This window comes from Pimephales promelas, chromosome 7 (genome assembly GCF_988280905.1).
Source record: "Pimephales promelas chromosome 7, fPimPro1.hap1.1, whole genome shotgun sequence".
Classification (NCBI taxonomy): Eukaryota; Metazoa; Chordata; class Actinopteri; order Cypriniformes; family Leuciscidae; genus Pimephales; species Pimephales promelas.
Window position 1 is genome coordinate 39,382,740 of NC_142775.1, and position 16,143 is coordinate 39,398,882.

General features: G+C 36.2%; 2 protein-coding genes across 2 annotated transcripts in view; one reads left to right on the forward strand and one right to left on the reverse strand.

Annotated features, from left to right (window-relative positions):
• Nucleotides 1-997: 997 nt before the first annotated feature.
• On the forward strand, nt 998-8,079 carry LOC120486986 (uncharacterized). Its single transcript, XM_039683151.2, has 14 exons — nt 998-1,230; nt 1,324-1,380; nt 1,509-1,635; nt 1,727-1,816; nt 2,301-2,488; nt 2,605-2,638; nt 4,492-4,573; nt 4,699-4,834; nt 4,935-4,972; nt 5,756-5,949; nt 6,573-6,717; nt 6,791-6,832; nt 6,908-6,938; nt 7,667-8,079. The coding sequence occupies exons 1-14, from the start codon at nt 1,182-1,184 to the stop codon at nt 7,810-7,812; spliced, it is 1,359 nt and encodes a 452-aa protein (XP_039539085.2). The 5' UTR covers nt 998-1,181; the 3' UTR covers nt 7,813-8,079.
• A 38-nt stretch (nt 8,080-8,117) lies between these two features.
• pfkla (phosphofructokinase, liver a) overlaps nt 8,118-16,143 on the reverse strand; it is a 30,419-nt gene continuing 22,393 nt past the window's right edge. Inside the window, exons 19-22 of the mRNA XM_039683149.2 lie at nt 13,866-13,977; nt 12,006-12,105; nt 11,686-11,791; nt 8,118-10,251 (exon numbers count right to left, since the gene is read on the reverse strand). Of these exons, the coding sequence (XP_039539083.2) occupies nt 10,104-10,251; nt 11,686-11,791; nt 12,006-12,105; nt 13,866-13,977 (466 nt within the window). The 3' untranslated portion in view covers nt 8,118-10,103. The remainder of the gene's footprint in view (nt 10,252-11,685; nt 11,792-12,005; nt 12,106-13,865; nt 13,978-16,143) is intronic.

A 16,143-nucleotide genomic window follows, 5' to 3' on the forward strand; every position in this document is an offset into this window, starting at 1 on the left:
TTAAATCTACATAGAAAAACACATGACAAAAAGACAAACTTAAACTAAAATGAAAATATAAAAATTAAAGATAATTTAAAATATGAATAATTGCTAAAATAGTATATAAATAATACCAAAATAACACAGACATACATATTTTGTGTAGGAAACAACACCCTTCCGTCAGCGAGCTGGGTCTCAATCAGATCTATTGTCAGAGAAACAAAGACATATAGATAACGGAATCGTACTGTCAATTGTAGGATTATGTTTTAATAAAATACCGTCTAAAACTAAAAATCCTTCATTTTAAACCCCACTGAGATAGCGGTTTATTTTAAATCAGTGTACTGTAAAGCCTAAGCGCCAGACGGAGGCTGTTTTTGTCTCAGCTGATCCTCTCTGGTTTTAATCACACCATGATCTACTGTAAGAAGAGTCTTATTCACAAACACAAGAAGCTCCTGCTTAATTCATAACCTTATTCGCACCTACCAGAGGCACATGCATGAAAGAACCGCTGTGAAAACTCTTGCGATTAAATGTTTATCTGGGTTAAATGTCCAACAGCAGCCGCCATACAGATGCGCCTGGGCCACAAAGCATACAAGTCCCGCCTATTAACTCTGGAACGCACGTCTCGTCCAATCAGATGATGATAAATCGAAGCCCCCTCCTCTAGCCGGATCCACTGTGACTACGTTATTATAATAAGTATTTTATTCTAAATAGTCCTTTTATTTAATCAAAATAATTTATTTGAATGAATAATTATTTTATAAAATATTTTACAAAATTAGGTAATTTAACTGATATGCACAATGATTGTTACTGATTGCACATGGTTAAATCGATTTCAGTATTTATTCTGAAAACAAGTAACGACTTGTCTCCCGCCAGGCTAACGAAGTTAACTTACTTTTTCAACAATTTATTAATTTGTATTATTTAATTTATTTGAAACTGATCTGAGACCGCGAGTACGGTATGTCGTCATCACATGTTAGTCAGAAATTCGTTTAACGGACGTTTTAACTGACGCGCTCGAGCACCGTATATTCGTCGATATACGCACAATATTCGCCTTTTAATTACATATTTGAGTTATATAATTTATCAAGACTGTAAAATAGATCCATTTACGTGACATCTGTGGTATTATTTTCAATACCTGTGTGTGTGTGTTTTCTTGGGTTTGAATGGAGGAGCAGACGGTAAATCAACTGGACAACCTGCTGCTTCAGTTAGGTGATGAGTTCGCTTCATTTCATTTTTTTTAACATACTGGTTCTTTGACAAGTTTAACTTGATATGTAATGTATACTGTTTTATCTACGACAGGTATAGAAAGTCGAGAACTTGCTCAGAGGAATAATGACCTCAAGCAGCAATTACAAAGTAAGTTTTTAGGAACACCTGACTGAAAACATTGGATAAGCCTTGGACAAAAAGCTCCCCTGAACACCCACATATATAACTTAATATAAAGAGTTTATCATCAATTGTTCTGTCTGTTGTGTTTTTAGTTTGTGAGTCCAACATTCAGGAGAAGAAGGACTACATTAAGACAACACAACTTACTATCAGAAAACTTGATGTGGAGATCCAGCAAAAACAAAACACTGTCAAGTTTATCAAAGAAAACACAAAAAAGTATGGCAAAGTGTGACTGACAGTATTTTTATTTTCCAATCTCAAACTTAGCATATTATTGTTTAATATGAATATTTTGCTCTGATATCAGTCAACAGAGAACAGGACATCTGTTGCTTCAGTATGAAAAGACACTGGAAGCTGAACTAGAGAAGAGACAGGACAGCTACAAGCAAGACATGTAGGTCCAGCGTAAAAAAAAAAATCATGTGTTGTACAGTGACGGAGACAGTGCACGCTTCAAAAAACACCAAATTAAGAAAACATCTTCATTAGTTTGACAACACATGTGCTCCAAATACTCACAACGCAACCAAATACAGAAATGAGCTACAAATACTCACAATGTAACCAAATACAGAAACACGCTTCGAATACTCACAACACAACAAATACTCACAACAAAACCAAATACAGAAGCACTTACTCGCAACACAACAAATACAGAAACAAGCTGCAAATACTCACAACAAATACAGAAAAGATGAACGTAATTACCTTTTGCTTGCTAAAAACATCTAAACTATATCAGTCAGATGACAGAAGGCATGTAGTGGACTGTGTGCGACAGGTTTTTCAGTGAAGTTATAATTCATGATGCATAGTTCATGTATGAAACATAATACATTAGGCTTTATAGGGCTAAAGATGCTTGCTCTTTGAAGGAAAATGTTCCAGGAGAGAATCGAGAGCTACAGGAACGTGTTTCAGCAGTATAAGGATCGATACTGTCAGAACCCACTAGCTCAGAAACTGCTGAAGGCTCAAGCTGAGAATGAGGAAATCGAAAGGAGAATAAGAGCAATAGAAGAACAAATAATAGAGAAGGATAGAGAACTGACAGCAGCAATGGGTAACTCTGTTCTTAAAGGAACAGTTCATGCAAAAATTTAAAAAAAAAATACAACTAACAGAAATAATGTTTGGGTGAACTATTCCTTCAACACAGATCTTTTTCTGTTTTGACAGGTGAGGAGGAGCCAATCACTGATGGTGCTGACAGGTATTATCTTGACGCTGCCTTCACACTGGCAGTTGAAATCAGCTCCGTAATACGCAATACGTTCCCAACGGACGTCGTACTACACAGTGAAAAGCGTCGGACGCGGGTAGAACAAAAATGGCGGAGAGATTAAAGTTTGATTCTGTCAGTTCTGTATGATCTCTCTGATGAGGGTTATGCTGCGTGAGGAAAGTTGCTCAGGACGTTGACATGTCAGGTCGGCTAAAAATGTGATATAGTGGTCAATAGTTCAATGTCTACCTTCAATTAATTGTATTAACTGCCCTTATAAACGTTAGAAAGTCATGAAAATAAAAAATGACATCACAAATTATCGTTATAAAATTAATATTTATTTTATTAAAAGTTAATAATTCAGGTTTGTTTATCAGTACCATAGCAACGCTCAACTTCCGCTGGAATTGTCGGATAGGAACCGTCCGTAGCTTTTCGCAAGAGTTCAAATTTTTGAACGCATCCGGATGACCAACGGACACGATTTTCTTCGCACCGCACTCGGTCGGACCCGTTTCGGACCCATTCGCATGCGGTCTGCGAATCTCCATAGGAAATGAATGACTTCCGGTCGTTTCGCAGCCGCATCGGAGCTGATTTCAACTGCCAGTGTGACGCTGCCTTCACACTGGCAGTTGAAATCAGCTCCGTAATACGCAATACGTTCCCAACGGACGTCGTACTACACAGTGAAAAGCGTCGGACGCGGGTAGAACGAAAATGGCGGAGAGATTAAAGTTTGATTCTGTCAGTTCTGTATGATCTCTCTGATGAGGGTTATGCTGCGTGAGGAAAGTTGCTCAGGAAGTTGACATGTCAGGTCGGCTAAAAAATGTGATATAGTGGTCAATAGTTCAATGTCTACCTTCAATTTAATTGTATTAACTGCCCTTATAAACGTTAGAAAGTCATGAAAATAAAAAATGACATCACAACTTATCGTTATAAAATCAATATTTATTTTATTAAAAGTTAATAATTCAGGTTTGTTTATCAGTACCATAGCAACGGTCAACTTCCGCTGGAATTGTCGGATAGGAACCGTCCGTAGCTTTTCGCAAGAGTTCAATTTTTTTAACGCATCCGGATGACCAACGGACACGATTTTCTTCGCACCGCACTCGGTCGGACCCGTTTCGGACCCATTCGCATGCGGTCTGCGAATCTCCATAGGAAATGAATGACTTCCGGTCGTTTCGCAGCCGCATCGGAGCTGATTTCAACTGCCAGTGTGAAGGCGGCGTGAAGGCGGCGTTACAGCAGATTTGTTTTTATCTGAGGTTTGTTGCATTCGCATTTCGTACGGAAGCGCATTGCATTCAGTTGAGGGAAAAAAATCGACTCTGTTTTTCTGAATTAACGAGTTAATTATCTCAGAATTACGAGATATTTTTTCATGAAAAAAAGTTTTTGCTCTGTTTTTCTGAATTAACAAGTTAATTATCTCAGAATTACGAGATATTTTTTCATGAAAAACATTTTTTCACTGTTTTTATGAATTAATGAGATACTCATTTTGAGATAGTCATTAATTCAGAAAAACTGATCAAAAACCTTTCTCTCATGAAAAATGATCTCGTTATTCCGAGATCATATTATGAGATATTTTTTTCTTGAAAAACATTTTTTTCACTATTTTTATGAATTAATGAGATAATTAAGCCATTAATTCAGAAAAACAGAGCAAAAACTTTTTTCCATGAAAAATTATCTCGTAATTCTGAGAAAATTAACTTGTTAATTTAGAAAAACAGAGTAGTTTTTTTTCCTCAAGTGAATGCAATACGCTTCCGTACATTCTTCTAATTCACTTTTTTCTGAAATCGCTTTGAAAATAGTAAGTGTCCAGTCAATGACGGCCTACAAACTGAAAGCGAGTCATTTGATGAAATGGTCCCTCTTCCAGAGCCCATAATGCAGGTACTTCTGCTGTTGTCCTGAAACTACAGCTCCATCTACATGAATTGGGAGAGAAAAAAATATACAAAATCGTTTGCTTCTATTTAATACTTGAGAAAAGTTATTGTGAGTTCTGTAACTTTTAGAGGCCTGAAGAATACGCAGATGAGCACATGGTTGATGAAGATCCTTCTGAGGCGAATAAGGTTAAAACTGCAGAAAGTGAATCTCAAATAGACAAATTTTCCCACTGCTTATGGAAAAAGAGAGAAACTGTAGAAGGTAAACACCAGCATATATTAATATTTTGAAAGCATCACAAGATAAACCACAATAAGCACACAGATTTATCGATCACAGTCGAGTTTTCCTTTCGTTATAGATCAAATGCAAGAAGGCGATCAGAGACAGTCAGAGAAGGTGAATGAACCGGTATAGTTGAAATACTGGTTTTAAATGATTAACACTACCGGTCATGTTTGTAATAATTAAAGTTTTTTAAATGTTTTTGAAAAGAAGTCTCTTCTGTTCATCAATGCTCAATTTATTTTATGAAGAATACAGTAAAAAGAGTAATACTGTGATACATTATTACAACTTAAAATAACTGTTTTCTATTTGAATATATTGTAAATTGTAAAAAAATTCAGCATCTTTACTTCAGAAATCACTCTAATATGATTAGCTCCTCAATTATTATGGTTCTTATTATTAGTGTTGAAAACTGCTTAATGTTTTTGTGGGAACCATGATCCTTTTTCCCCACAATTCTTTGATGTATAGAAAGTTCAACAGCATTTATTTGAAGTAGAAATCACATGATAAATGTCTTTACTGTCACATTTGATCAATTTGATGCATCTTTGCTGAATAAAAGTATTAATTTCTTTAAAAAAATATATAAAATATCAAGCAGCATAAAAACTGTTTTCAACATTGATAATCAGAAAAGTTTTTTTGAGCAGCAAATCATCATATTAGAGTGATTTCTGATAATGATAATGTGACACTGAAGACTGGAGTAATGATGCTGAAATAAATTACATTTTACTATATATTCACATAGAAAACAGTTCTTTTAAATTGTAATAATATTTCACAATATTACTGTTTTTGCTGTAAGAGTCTTCTTTCAAATGCATGACTTTTGACCTGTAGTGTACCGCATATATATTCTTATATTTTCTGTTTGGATAAATGCAGCAGGGGAATGTGAATGTTTCATGTGCTTCTGAGCTCATGGTGGAAATATCAGAAGAGGAGGAGGAGGAGAAAGATAGTTTGGATACGACCACAGCAGAAACTCACGAGGACACAGTGACTGAGGGTCCCGTCTGCCCTCCTCCTTCACCGGCTAGAATTAAAGCCACACCGAACACCCCGACCTTCTCCTTAAAGTACGACCTGACCTCACTGTACCTCTATATGCTGCCATCTGTCTTAAGTCAACATGAAACAACATTTGCAACCTATTTTTCTTCATGCACTTTTCAGGGAGACACCTAAATTGTGGTGCACAACTTGTGTACTATACAGTACACATTGTTTCAAAGCAGCTTTACACAAAAATAACAATCATTAATGCAATTCATAAAAATATGAGACAAATTCTGCTGTAAGCAGCTCTTAAAAGACCATTATTCAGCTCTGTTCAGTTCAATAACTGTAAAGTTAATCAATTATGAAACAATTCAGCTGTAAACAGCTCTACAGAAGACGAGTGTCATTATTCAACTCAATTCACTTCAAGTTTTGTTCTCATTCAATTGTATCAGTTAAATTAGCATGTAACAATGCATGTAAACAATGAATGGCGACTGCAGAAAGCAAAAGCTGAATCCCGGACATCGACGGGAAAAAGACGATGGTAACCCTGACTACTCAGCTTTCTCCACAGAACAAGAGCCTGCTAGCTTAGCTTAACATGCTCTGATGTATCATTCACAAGAGCAGGGACATGTATCAGAAAGTAAACACGTTTTAATAAAAGTATTTTGATCACTGTTCGATCTGTTAACAGCAACAGTCCCAGATGCTCACCTGGAGGACAGGACATCTCAGACACCAAGTCGCCCGCTTTTGTGTTCTCCATGATGTCGGGACCAAACACACCTGCGTTCTCCAAGCCAGGCTGCGACTTTGACGTGGGATCGGCACCAGAAGAGGTGAACTTCAGAAGCTGGAAGATTGATTCATTAAAGAGTTTCATCATTTCATTTGTGTGTGTGTGTGTTGTAGGCATCACCATTTACCTTCACAAGCTCCTATTTCAGCAACAAGGTATTTCTAGAGAAATATTTGTTGTGTTTAATGGTTTTAAATGTTTGAAAGCTGATTTTGTATTTCTGGTAACAGAAGTCACCAGGATCAACTTCCAAGTTCTCAGGTAAAGTATGATTCATGAGTAACATCTACACTACCTGTCAAAAGTTTAGAATAATTAAGTTTTTTTGTTTTATCAATATGGTCACCATTTATTATGATTATGCTCCATTTATTTGATCAAAAATACAGTAAAACAGTCATATTGTCAATATTATATTCAAAATAACGTTTTTCTTTGTGAATATATTTAAAATGTAATTTATTCAAATTTTCAACATCATTACAACACCATGATCCTTCAGAAAAAGTGCTAAAATATTATTGGTGTTCAATTATTAATAATGGTTCTTAATATTATTAATGTTCAACATTTTTTTTGTTTGAACCGTGATCATTTTTTTTTTTTTTTTGAGGAATAGAAAGGTCAAAAGAACAGCATTTATGTAAGATAGAAATATATTATTTACTGTCACTTTTGATCAATTTAATGCATCTTTGCTGAATTCTTAAAAAAAGAAACGAAGAACGAATAAATTACACTTTACAATATATTCACATAGAATATGGTTACTTTAAACTGTAATAATATTTCACAATATTAATGTCGTTTTAATAAAATAAATGCAGCCTTGATGAGCAAGAGACTTCTTCCCAAAAAAAATTAACAAAGTATAAATTATATTTTGCCTAAATGGTTCTACATACATACATACATACATAGTCTTATATTTTCTGACATTTTCATGAAAAATCAAGCTTCTTGAGTTAATGCTGTTGTTTCTCTACAAGATTTCCTGTTTGATGAAGCCGAGAGTCGTCAGGAGGAGTTTTCCTTCTCGTTCGGGATGGAAAGCCCTCAGAAGAGCTCATCCACACAGGACACTTCAGGACCTGGTGATTCATTCCCCTTTTCATTCAGCTTTGGGAAATTATAACTTCCTAAACATAAACTTCAGAGATGTGTTCAAATGTCTGTTGACGTTACATTCTATACTATAGGCAACATTTACTGCAGATTTTGTTCACTGCTGCAATTTTAGTTTGCTCAACATGATTCAAAATAACTTAATTCACAGAGATCATTTCAATATATGCTTATACTTCAATGCATGCATTATAACTAATTAATAGAAAATAACATGTTTGCATATTCTTCTCATTAAATGTATTTGTTATTGAAAATATAACACTGAAAAAGTCTATTTTGATTTGTTTTCCCTCTACTTACAACACAGCAAAGTATTTTAAACATATATCTTTTTATTATAGATTTAATATATGTATGTATGACAGTATATTCCTTTTAATATGACATTCATCATTTACATTTTAAGAGTTAGATTGTGATGGCTTACATTTACAGACAGAAACTGAATCGTTTACTGTACACTTCTGTAGATTTCAGTAAAATAACTATTTCATAGTTCATAATACGGAAAAACATGGAACTTTGAAATGGTCACAAAACCAGAAGAACACGTCCAGTTGCATAAACACAGTCACTATGTTAAGACTATCTTAAGAACTAGTGAACAACTAGCAGTTAGATAAAATATCCAATTCACATTAAACTGATCTAACTTTTATGTACTTTAAAAGTTAGGACCAGTCTCGAAGAATAAAACAACTAATTTTTAAGAGTAGTCTTAGTTTATCACACTGGTCAAAGCAGGCCATGTTTAACCCCCAAAATCAGGAGAAAAAATACATTTTGCAAAATTAAAATTAAACTTTTAGGATCTTTAGGATTTTTGCATTGTGACATTTTCATGACAATTAAACTAAAAAATCTAATTCTTAATACTGCAATGTTAACATTATGTTAGTGTGTATGAAAATAATGTCACAATGCAACAAAAAAAAAACCTAACTTTTATATTATTTTGTTGTAAGAGTGTTATTTACACTCTTACAACATTATTTTCTAGATTTTTCAATGAGTGTCAATGTAGAGCATTCAATACTGAAGATGTAAAACATGCTATATTGCTTCACATTAATCACGTTGCATAGGCACACAATACCACAGACACAACACAAATCACCTGTTCAAATGTTTAACAATCACCAGCTTTACCTGCTCGTGGTGTACTAGCATTGCCTCATGGAAAAGCTGCTGGAATAAACATTTGCCAGGACATATACAGTAAATTCTGCAGAAACGTTGAACAACTAACAGCAGCAGTTTAGTATAAAGAATAAAACAGTGGCCGTCTACACTGAAAGTGACTGGTGTTGCATTGCACAAGGAAAATACTTTGCGTTAGTTGTTTTTCAACAGCAAAATAACTTTACATTGTCAAAGTTATGTATATATATACATATATATATATATATATATATATATATATATATATATATATATATATATATATATATATATATATTTAACAACAAGGGGATTTTAGTTAGAAGACCAGAGACATCACGAGCTGGCTTTGATGAAATGGTCTAAAGTGGTTCAAATATATAACAAATTACATTTATATGCAATAGATTCACACATATTATATTTGTTAAAAATAATCAAGTGCAGTGTGTTCTCTAAGTTTAGTCCTTTCACTGAGGAGTGTTTTTGTCCTGCTAAAACTGAGCGTTATGCATTTAACCGAATAAGTTTGAATGTGCCGTTTCCGGCTTGTAGTGTGAAAACTGAAAACGGAAGTATTTGACAACGATGATGCATATTATCGAGTGTGACCTGATATTTTGCAAAGAAACTAATAGCTTGAGGAATTTAAAATATTAGGTCTTGCATACACAGTAAGATGACTTAAGCATTTTCAGTATGGGTGTAACAATATACAGTATCGTGTCACAATATATCGCAATACAAAAATGTTTTGTTAACCTTTTATCATATGTCTTGGAGTATCGCAATAATATCGTATTGTGAGTTCAGTATCGTGTATCGAATTGTGACATGAGGGTCTCGTTACACCCCTAGTTTTCAGACATTTCAGTGTGGACGGAGAGTGTTTTGAAAAGAAAACACAGTTTAAAAAGTACCCGGATTAATGTAAATGTATGAATTACACTGGGAGTGATCTAGTTTTGGACACTCTGCATCAGTGCAGCATAAAGATGGTGCAAATACAGGCGTCCAATGGAGAAGAGGATCAGGTTTAGGCACTAGTCTAGAGTCGTACCCTCCTTTACTCACTAAAGCATCAGACGTTCACCTGTTTTAACGGAGGAGTGTCAGTCGTTGGAGGACGGGACTGCTTTAAAACCCGGTGTCTATGCTGAGAGAGCGACGGGTCACGTGTTCGATCTCTCCCGTCACGTACTCGTTGAAAGACGTCTGATATTTTGCCAACATCTTCAGCATCAGCCGGAAATTCAGCCACCACTGAGTCTTGGGCATCCGATGTCTGAGGGGCGAGAGAAACTGCTTAATGAGACCGGTGACACTAGTTTACAACATTAGTTAAAGGGTTAGTTCACCCAAAAATGAAAATGATGTCATTAATGACTGTCGTCCCAAGCCCGTCAGACCTCCGTTCATCTTCAGACCACAGTTTAAGATATTTTAGATTTAGTCCGAGAGCTTTCTGTCCCTCCATTGAAACAGCATTTCCTCTCATCATCTCGTGAGAATGTGTATGATTTTTCAACATCTTTCAAAAGTGTATATTTTATTAAATGAGGGGAAAAAAAATATTTTAACCCTTGTGCATCCTTATGGACATTTTTGTCCTTTTCAGTTTTGTTCTTTTGATCACTTTGCCTGTGTTAAAGCTAACTGCAAAAAAACTTGGCACAGGTGTGTATTTTATTGGAATTTTACTATTTCACCGTCATTTTTTTTTGCATTAGGTACAAAAAATACTCCCTCTCAGCACCTTTTGGACAAAAATGTCCCCATTGAAACCCATTAAAACTGCCATTTTTAATCCCCGGTTCAGTTAACTATAAAATTATGCAATCTTTGTTAATAGGCTTTCATTCTGATGGCAAGGCTTCAAAATTTTATTTTTTACTATTTTTGTATCAGATGGTGCCATTTTTTTTTTTTAAGTTTGGCCTATAAAACAAATATCGCTTTATTCCTGTTTTCTGGTTCGGCATATTATAGAGCCAACTGGATAAATTATGCAATGATATTTGTGTGGGTGTGTTGGTATGGATGTCAGAGTGTGGTTAGTATGTGTGTTATAAAAAAAATATGTGTTTGTTTGTAATACTGAGAGAGAAAAACTCCAATCACTGTGAGCTCCAGTGGGGTTTTGCTGGCACCCAATGGGGAAAATATGTTACTACGCCCAAACAAACTGTTACCGAAAGCTCATTTTTTAAGATATCATCCTCAAATTTGGAATACAACCTATTTAGATGTATGGCTTTGATTTTATTGCAGTTTTGAGTTCAACCTGATTTATAAAATATATATTTTATATAAAATATTTTTTATAAATAATTTTCATAAACTTATACCTATATAACTTTTTTTTGGATTTACTTATTACTATTTTTTTTACTTCAGCAATAATCTGCACAGGGTCTTCTTTAAAATGATACCAAACTTAAGTCTGTGCTCCAAAGCGTCACATTTTTATGACAGTTTTTTGACATGGACATTTTTGTCCTCTTTTTACCTATGTGTAACTTTTTTTAATTGATCCACAAGGGTTAAATTAAGTATGACTGCACAACTGGTTGTGAAAGAAGTATGTACCTAATAGGGTGACGTCAGGTTGACTAGGACACTTTTTGCTCTTGCTATGTCTAGGAAAAAGGCTCCCAATCAACCCGACGTCCCCCCTGGTGTCCCTGGTGTAGTGTGTGCGATTGTTAGAGTCACTCACACAAAGTCGGTCTGGTCCTTCAGCTCAGTGACGGGACTGAAGGTCAAAACCTTCTTATACAGGCCGATCACACAGGCCGTGTCTGGGGTGTTAGCAAACACACGACCTGACAGACACAAACAAACACACTGGCTTTACTCAGAAACCTAAAGTTCAAACCGCTGCTCACAATTACAGTAGTTCTGTCATGAGACTAACTATCATTGACAAAAACGCAAGCCCTCCATTAGTTATTTTATGACCAAAACTCTCACCTGATGTCAAATCAGAGTCAGAAATATTTACAGATATATTTAGTTTTATATTAAACATCCTCTCACCTAGTTTAAAATTGTCGACCATCTTTTCTGTGAGCCACTGCACGGCTCGGACGCCCAGTTTAGTGCCGTAGTTTCTGTCAAACGGTGTCGGCACTCCACCCTATAAACACCAGAGAAACATCATCAGAAAAACTGCATTTCTTTCAGCAGAGCCAAACCCCAATGTTACAATCGTTTAATAATGCAACTAATTATACTTTAAGTAATCCATGAAAAATTTGATAACACTTAAAATAAGATTCCAATTATAGAGTGCCGAAGTTACGACGTCACTCTGTAGGCTAAAACGCGGAAGTGAGTTAGCATTTTAGCACTACGGTTCCCTCGCTCTAAAGTCTATGGGATTTTTGAATGGGTTTTTGCTAAATCGCCTGAAATAAGGTCTGTGGTGAACAAAGCCTCTAAATATTTTCACGTTTTGATCTATGACACAGAACACACAGTTATAACCTGCTTGTGGTTTTTTAAACTTTATTGTGTCTAATTGTGTTTTTTAAAATCTTTATATAGGCTTCAAAATTTATACATTTTGGATTAACTTTTAAAGATTATCTTGCTAGACAAAACGTGTAAGGGTCACAACTCTTTGTTGAACACAGATCTTATTTTTTGCGATTTTCCAAAAGTCTATGTGGAAAATGCATTGCTTTTCGACCGAGGGAAACCATGCGCCGCTTGCTTCAGAGTTGTCCTACAAAGTGACGTCATCACTTCGCAGTGTTGTAGTCGAGACCACCTCACTCGAGTCGAGACCGAGACCAGAGAGAGTCGAGTCCGAGTCAAGACCGAGTCCATAGAGAGTCGAGTCTGAGTCGAGTCCGAGACCAGAGATGGTCGAGTCCGAGTCGAGTCCGAGACCAGAGACGGTCGAGTCCGAGTCGAGGCCGAGACCAGAGAGAGTCGAGTCCGAGTCAAGACCGAGTCCATAGAGAGTCGAGTCCGAGTCGAGTCCGAGACCAGAGACGGTCGAGTCCGAGTTGAGGCCGAGACCAGAGTTTAAAAAATATGATCAGTTTAGGGTAAAAAGGCCACATAGTAGGTGGTGTTAAAAGTAATTTTATTGCAATTTGTCATGCGCAGTTGCGCACTAGAAAATCACCAATCGCTGGGCGTGTCAATCAGTTTAAAGAAATATTTTATTAACATACATTAATAATCATGAAAAATATTTTGAATTGAACTCGAGTGGACTCGGGAATAAGTCCGAGTCCTAAAAAAAAAATGTTCGAGTACAAGTCAATTCCGAGTCCAAATGAACACGAGTCCATGACAAGACCAAGACCATTAAAATATGGTCTCGAGACCGAGTCCGAGACGAGTTCGAGTCTCGAGTACTACAACACTGTCACTTCGGCACTCTATTAACAAAGAGTTTTAAAATCTTAGTTAATGTTAATTTCATTGCAATGCATTTACAAATACACTATTAAAAGCTTAAGTATCTGTTAATATTATTTAATGGATCTGAGCTAATATGAACTAACAATTCTGATTAACTAATCAGCTACAGCATTAACTAATATGAACTTATTGCTTTTCCATGAAAAACTGTTCAGATGAAATTTGCACTGTTATAATATAACATTATAATAAATGCATGTTTTGAGATCAAAACAATGCCGATCCTAAATATTTGATGCATTACAGGATTTTTAAATATCATATAAATAAAAAACTGTTTAGTCGCAAGAAATAACGTATATTGAAACTAATTAGAAACCCTAATTAGGCTCTTTTACACAGTATTTGTGTGTGAATCAACTATGACGTGCGCTACGATTTGAAAAGCATGTGATTTTTAAGATAATTCATAGTATGCACAGAGATGTCACTTTATTAGTTGTTAAGTTGCGCCTGTACCTGCTGCAGGTGTCCCAGGACATTGACCCTGCAGTCGAAGACGCCTTTGCCCTCTGCGGAGTAGAGCTTATGGATGAAATCAGTGGTGTATTGCTCATGGCATTTCTCATTCCTGTGAACAGAGCAGTTTTACACTCAATGTTATCCACAAGTTTCCGAGGGGCGCTCCTGTAAAAAATAAAGTGGGTGAAACTTCCGGTGACGCGGCGGAAGTAGCATTCCAGTGGTATTTTGTGTGTTAGTTAGCGAAGAGGCTAGCTGTTTTTCAGAGAATTATTTTACTATTTAAAGACGCAAATCTTTGTGAGAGATGTCGTTATGGAGCTCAGGGACAACATGAGCTGTTCGCGGTTGTATGCATAACCAGACTAAACTAGTTCAGTGGCTTAAACGTGATTGTTTTGAACATAAGCTGAAAACGAAATCAGAGTGATCCTGCCAGAGCCCGTCTCTGATCCTGCCAACGACTGTAGTTTCCATCACCTCCCAAAAGACGACGAATCTTCCTGTGTACATTTGTTTAAATTCTTAATATTCTATAAACTCTCTCAGCATGTGATTGGCTGTTCGCTACTGATGTTACAGCTAAACTCAGGATCAAAGCCTGTGTTGACAGAATACCAAAAGTGCCAGTAATGTATTCAAGCAGCACATTCATTTATAATTTTGAATAAACTCCAAAGCACAATGACTAAGTGTGTTTTTTTATTTTAATTGTTTGTCAGCTCACACAACTGTCTGTCACCATGCCTTGATGAGTATTGATTATTAATAATGTTATTATAATACTCCCAATCAACTACTGCGGAGGGTAAAGGTACTGTTATTTCACCCTTTTGAATTTCGTTGAGGTTGTGTTCCCACATCGTTAGCTAGTTTGGATCGCTATAACTTGAATGACTGTCAACTGTTGATTGAACGAGTGTCAAGCATGTCAAATCGCGCTTTGTTTACTTCCTACCGGAAGTCGTGCCCACTTTTGACGCAAGGCCTCATGGGGCGTAGGAAACTTGTGGATTAAAGGTGCAGTTAGGCCGTGTGTCCACTAGAGCGCTGCTGTTCACACTGCAGGGGCTTAATGCTCATTTCAGATTTTTTGAAAAAAAAAAAGATTTTTTTGCAAGGCCATTCACATTTCCAATTAAATGCGACCTTTTCTGATCTCTTGTGTGAACGTGAACGTGAAATGACCCAGAAGTGACCCGCGTGCGCAGAAGAGTACTCAACGGTCAACAACATCACTTGTTGTTTGCGGAAGTAACTAGCTAAACATGGATGTCAACAATGGAGCTTGTTTAGCAATATAACAGTTATTTTCCCAACAGAACCAGCACAGCACTCATTCCCGCCTACTTCAACGCAGAATTCAACGCCTACTTCGTCCCATATCAACGACGTGCGGGTCGGATACATCATGTGACCTGGCCGTTCAGAATGAAGTCGCATTTCAAAAGATCGGATTTGGACCACATACCCAAGTGGCCTGGGTCGCATTTGAAAAGATCGGATCTGCGTCGTTCAGACTGTCATGAAAAGATCAGATACAGGTCGCATAGGGGCAAAAATATCGGAATTGGGTCGTTTTAGCTGTGGGCGCTAGAAAAACGCTTTGTTGCTATGATACAGAATATCCGCAGCACAGTTTACTTGTAACTGATTTTGCCGATAATTTGTTAAATTTATTTTTCATCCATGATGTTCGGTTAGGTCTGTTGGTTGATGTCGTTGTACACATAGATATCTATATAAAGGCTAGATATCTCGTCCGCACTGCTGGCCAATGGAGGTCGACGTCTGCACCTGGCGGCCATCTTGTCACAGGCAGCTCGCTCACTCGTAACATTGTGTTAATGGTACATGTACTATTTAAATGACCATAACTTGCTCAATTTTCTACCGATTTTCAAACGGTTTGGTTTGTTATAATCATCAGAGATGTAGTTATGACACAGCATACTTATGAATAATAAGTGTATAAATAAATAATCATCCAGATAATTATAGCCACGTTAATAACGTTTGTAAGAAACCAAACCGTTTGTAAATCCGTCAAGATTTCAATGAGATAAGAGTATTTACGTTCGTGTTGACCACTCAGCTTACATCAGCTTACCTGTGACAAGATGGCCGCCGGTGATGACTACAGAAACTCTAGCCTTTAAGACATCTAGTCTTTATATAGATATCTACACTGTAAAAAATATTTTCAAGATTTGTTATCACAACATATTTTCTTTTGTCAAATCAACTTTATAATAATTTATTTAATTGAGATAAC

Coding starts and splice junctions, on each gene's coding strand:
- LOC120486986 (XM_039683151.2), top strand. CDS start 1,182: ATGGAGGAGCAGACGGTAAATCAACTGGACAACCTGCTGCTTCAGTTA. Junction 4,574..4,698: donor TTCCAGAGCCCATAATGCAG/GTACTTCTGCTG, acceptor TGTAACTTTTAG/AGGCCTGAAGAATACGCAGA. Junction 4,973..5,755: donor ATCAGAGACAGTCAGAGAAG/GTGAATGAACCG, acceptor GGATAAATGCAG/CAGGGGAATGTGAATGTTTC.